This window comes from Coffea arabica, chromosome 8e (genome assembly GCF_036785885.1).
Source record: "Coffea arabica cultivar ET-39 chromosome 8e, Coffea Arabica ET-39 HiFi, whole genome shotgun sequence".
Lineage (NCBI taxonomy): Eukaryota > Viridiplantae > Streptophyta > Magnoliopsida > Gentianales > Rubiaceae > Coffea > Coffea arabica.
In genome coordinates, this window is record NC_092324.1 from 26,704,010 (window position 1) to 26,707,696 (window position 3,687).

Here is a 3,687-nt window from a genome sequence, read left to right on the forward strand (position 1 = left end):
CAAGGTGGATTCATTAACAGTAGCAAGTCGGAACAAGCAGACTTGACCAACTACCGGAATGCTTCAAAACTTTGCGCTTAGAGTTAAATTGTGAAAATAACCACGGGGACTTTTTAGGTTTTCTCACGAGAAGGTTAATCAGAGGGGGAGATGAAGAGAAGGTGATATTGATTGTAAAGCGAATTAAGAAAGTTGGTAGGAGGAAATCTTACATGATTGAATTTGATCTGAAGATGAGTGGTTAATCAACCTATGTATAGGTCTTGAATGTGAGAAACTTTGGACCACTAGGAGTCGGGGCCGCTGCTCTCAAGAGTGCATCTTTCTTTTAACAGAGGACAACGATAAACCTCCAGAGATTTTAGTTTGGTGAGACTTCTCATGGCATCCTCAGAGGGTAAATGTCGAAGCTCTTTGAAATCATATAAATACAGGTATTCAAGAGCAACGAAGTTTCCGAACCAATCTGGCAGAGCTTTTATACCTCCGAAGTTACTTAGCGATAGTGACGTGAGATTGGTCAAGTATTGGATCTGATGTGGCAGGGACTCCATGTGTGGCAACCCAACTAATCCTAATTCACGGAGTGCGGATGACGAAGGGGAGGAGGAGGAGGATATCAATCCACACCAATCAAACTCATTGTAAATTGAAGAATTTTCATGATCATCACCATCATCTGAGAAGGGACCAATTGCAAGCTCCCTTAAGCTGGTTAGAAAACCAAATCCTTTGGGCGTCATGCTTGTTTTCAATTTGGGACACCTGTATAATTCCAGCTTCAAGAGAGAAGGCGTTTGTTGCAAATCAAGCAGAAAGGAGACAAGATTGCCGCACCAACTCACCTGAAGCTTCTGGAGAGAGGCACAAGAGTGTAGCAAGTCACCGGGCAGATTCATCAACCCATCGCACTCATCAATCACCAGCTCTTTAAGAGACGTAAAGTTTTGCAAGGGAAGGAGTTCTCTGCATCTGTGGCAGCGATTAAACTCCAAACTCGTTAACTTGGGGAGTGTTGTTGCAAACTCAGGGAGTGTTGTTGTTGTTGTCAAATCCATTAACCATCGAGGAAATTGATCGTCCAGAAAATACCAAATTACCAACTCCTCCAAATTCGGGTGGGGTTGAAGGCCATCCAACACATCTTTGTCGATGTAGTCGTGGCCTTCTCGATCCTGGGCCCACTTAAGTTGCAGCCTAAATAGATTTGCCTTTTCAAATAGTTTTGCTTCCTCAGCTCCTTCCTTATCCATTACTAGTTCCAGATTGCGTATCTCCAATTTGCCTTTGAGGTTCTTCAAGCTTCCAAGCTCTCCAATGCGTCGACCCTTCTCTCGACCCACGTTAAAGAACTCAAGTGTCTGAAGGCAAGTCAGCCGTCCCATATTCAGCGGCATTTGAAATTCTGTATCAAAGGTGTAAAAGTGGAGATGTCTCAAGCTAATCAAATTGCACATCCCCTCTGGAAGAACTTTAACATTTGAGTTACTTAGCGTCAATGTTTGCAGATTGTAAAGCTTGCAAAGGGAGTCCGACAAAATACTGATTGGAGAATACAAAAGGTTAACATACCGCAAATGTATCAAGTTGCCAATTGAAATTGGTAATTTTCCAACTGTTGCAACCAAAACATACAAGTTCTTCAACTTCATTAACATATCACCAGAAAAGTAATAATTTACAAACAATGTATGAAGCGAAGTTGATAGACTCTCCAAAAATTTTTCTGTATCTTCTTCAACACCAAATGAGTCTATTGTAAGGTAACGAATCTGATTACCATTGTCTACTGTATGTGTATCCCTATCAATAATGACTTTGGTAGACTTTGACATTGACCCTGCAAGGTCGTGCACCAAATCATGCATCCTATAAGATGTTATCAACCGATCAGTTATTTCTTCCAACAATGAACTCTGCAATAAAATTCTCAAATAATTCATTCCAATTTCCTCCATCGTTTGGTTTTTGACGTCTGCTTGGAGGAAACCTTCTGCCATCCAAAGTTCGATAAGCATATTCCTTTTTATCTGACTATCCTTATGAAATATAGACCAATGTGCAAAACATTTCTTAATGTTTCGAGATGGCAAATTATCAAAACTCAACTTAAGTATTTGCATCACACCATCCTCACCTGCACTCAAACTCGAAAGCCTATTCTCCAAAATTGATCGCCACTCCTCTTTTCTCTTTAAAGATAACAGACCTCCAATTACACTTGCAGCCAACGGTAGACCATCACATCTTTTGATTACTCTCTCTTTAATTGCTTTTAGTTCATCAGGTTCTTCTTCCCCTCCAACTACTTTTTCTTTTATGATAGACCAACAATGATCATCAGGTAGTCTTCCTAAGGCATAGACTAATTCAGTTTCCATCATCAAAACTCTAGACACACTATGTGCCACTGGACCTAAACGAGTAGTGACCAGACACCAACTTCCATTAATTGGATTGAGCCCCTTCAAGATGGTGAAAAAGTCATTCCACAATACCTGATTATCATCCCACACATCATCAAGGACTAGGAAATATCTTTTTCCCCCTAGGTGATTCCCAATTTTTCCAACGATGAGATTCCTATCATCTACTTCAACCTTTTCTTCCGTCAATTGCACTAATATGAGTTTGAAAAGCTCCTCTATTTGAACTTGTCTTGATACACAAACCCAAATTTTTTTGTTAAAGTGTTCATCAATTTGCTTGTTGTTGTATATGGATTTAGCCAAAGTTGTTTTGCCTAAACCTCCCATACCAGTTATGGGAAGAACAGAAACAACCTTCTCAGACAGGCTCAACAAAATCTTCACTATCTCTGATTCATCATCGGCTCTTCCAACCATTGGAGCAACAACAGAGTCGGTCTGCCGACTTCTCGTGTCTCCAACAGCAGGAGCAGCAGGGAGGGCAGTTGTCATGACTGCCCTACTGACCAGTCCCAATCCATGGGCATCTTGATAGATGCCATTCAACTTAAGTTTGATGTCCCTGACCTTAGAAGCCATTCTCCAACGAAAAGCAAGATTAATATTAGAGCAGGAGAAGAAGCAGCATACCTTGAGCTTGTGTCGGTTTCGGGACTCCACCTGGTGACGAAGAGATTCATAGTGGAGCTCATCCAACACATTGTCAGCATCATAAGCAACCTCCTCGAGACTATTCAACCATCGTTGCACTCCGCTGCTTTGGTTTTGCCTTTCCTCAGCATCAGCCAGGACATCTTTGATAAAGCGGAGAGAACGTGTCATGCCGGCCACATCCTTCTTGAACCCAACTAGCAAACCAATCCTAGTAGAGGCAAGAGACAGTGCCCTTTCCAAGGTGACCTGAATTGTGGAGCTGATAAGAGCGTCAGCCATTTTTTTTTTTTTAATAAATGACTTGGATTCAGTCTTGAGATCAAGATGGTTTTTTAAAATGGGAGGTTTTAGCAGCCAGAAATTGGTAATGTTACAAGTGGTTAAAAGGAGAAGAGCATTGATATTTGGTCCGCTTAACAATGCAGAGTTATTCTTAACTTGGATGCCTTCGTTCGCAAAGGAAATATATATTCCGTGCATGGCATCTTCACTTTAAGTTTCTTGGATGCTTTGAAATGCTGAGTTATTCTTAACTTGGATGCCTTCGTTCGCAAAGGAAATATATATTCCTTGCTTGGCATCTTCACTTTAAATTTCTTGGATG

At 41.1% G+C, this 3,687-nt stretch overlaps 1 protein-coding gene across 1 annotated transcript; it reads right to left on the minus strand.

The window, feature by feature from the left end:
• Positions 1 to 287: 287 nt before the first annotated feature.
• LOC113704644 (putative disease resistance protein RGA3) lies at positions 288 to 3,362 on the minus strand. The gene has a single exon (XM_027226527.1). It carries the CDS (start codon positions 3,360 to 3,362, stop codon positions 288 to 290), a length of 3,075 nt encoding a protein of 1,024 aa, XP_027082328.1.
• Positions 3,363 to 3,687: the final 325 nt, after the last annotated feature.

Bases quoted from the DNA above. Each gene is read 5' to 3' on its own strand.
- LOC113704644 (XM_027226527.1), bottom strand. From the start codon at position 3,362: ATGGCTGACGCTCTTATCAGCTCCACAATTCAGGTCACCTTGGAAAGG.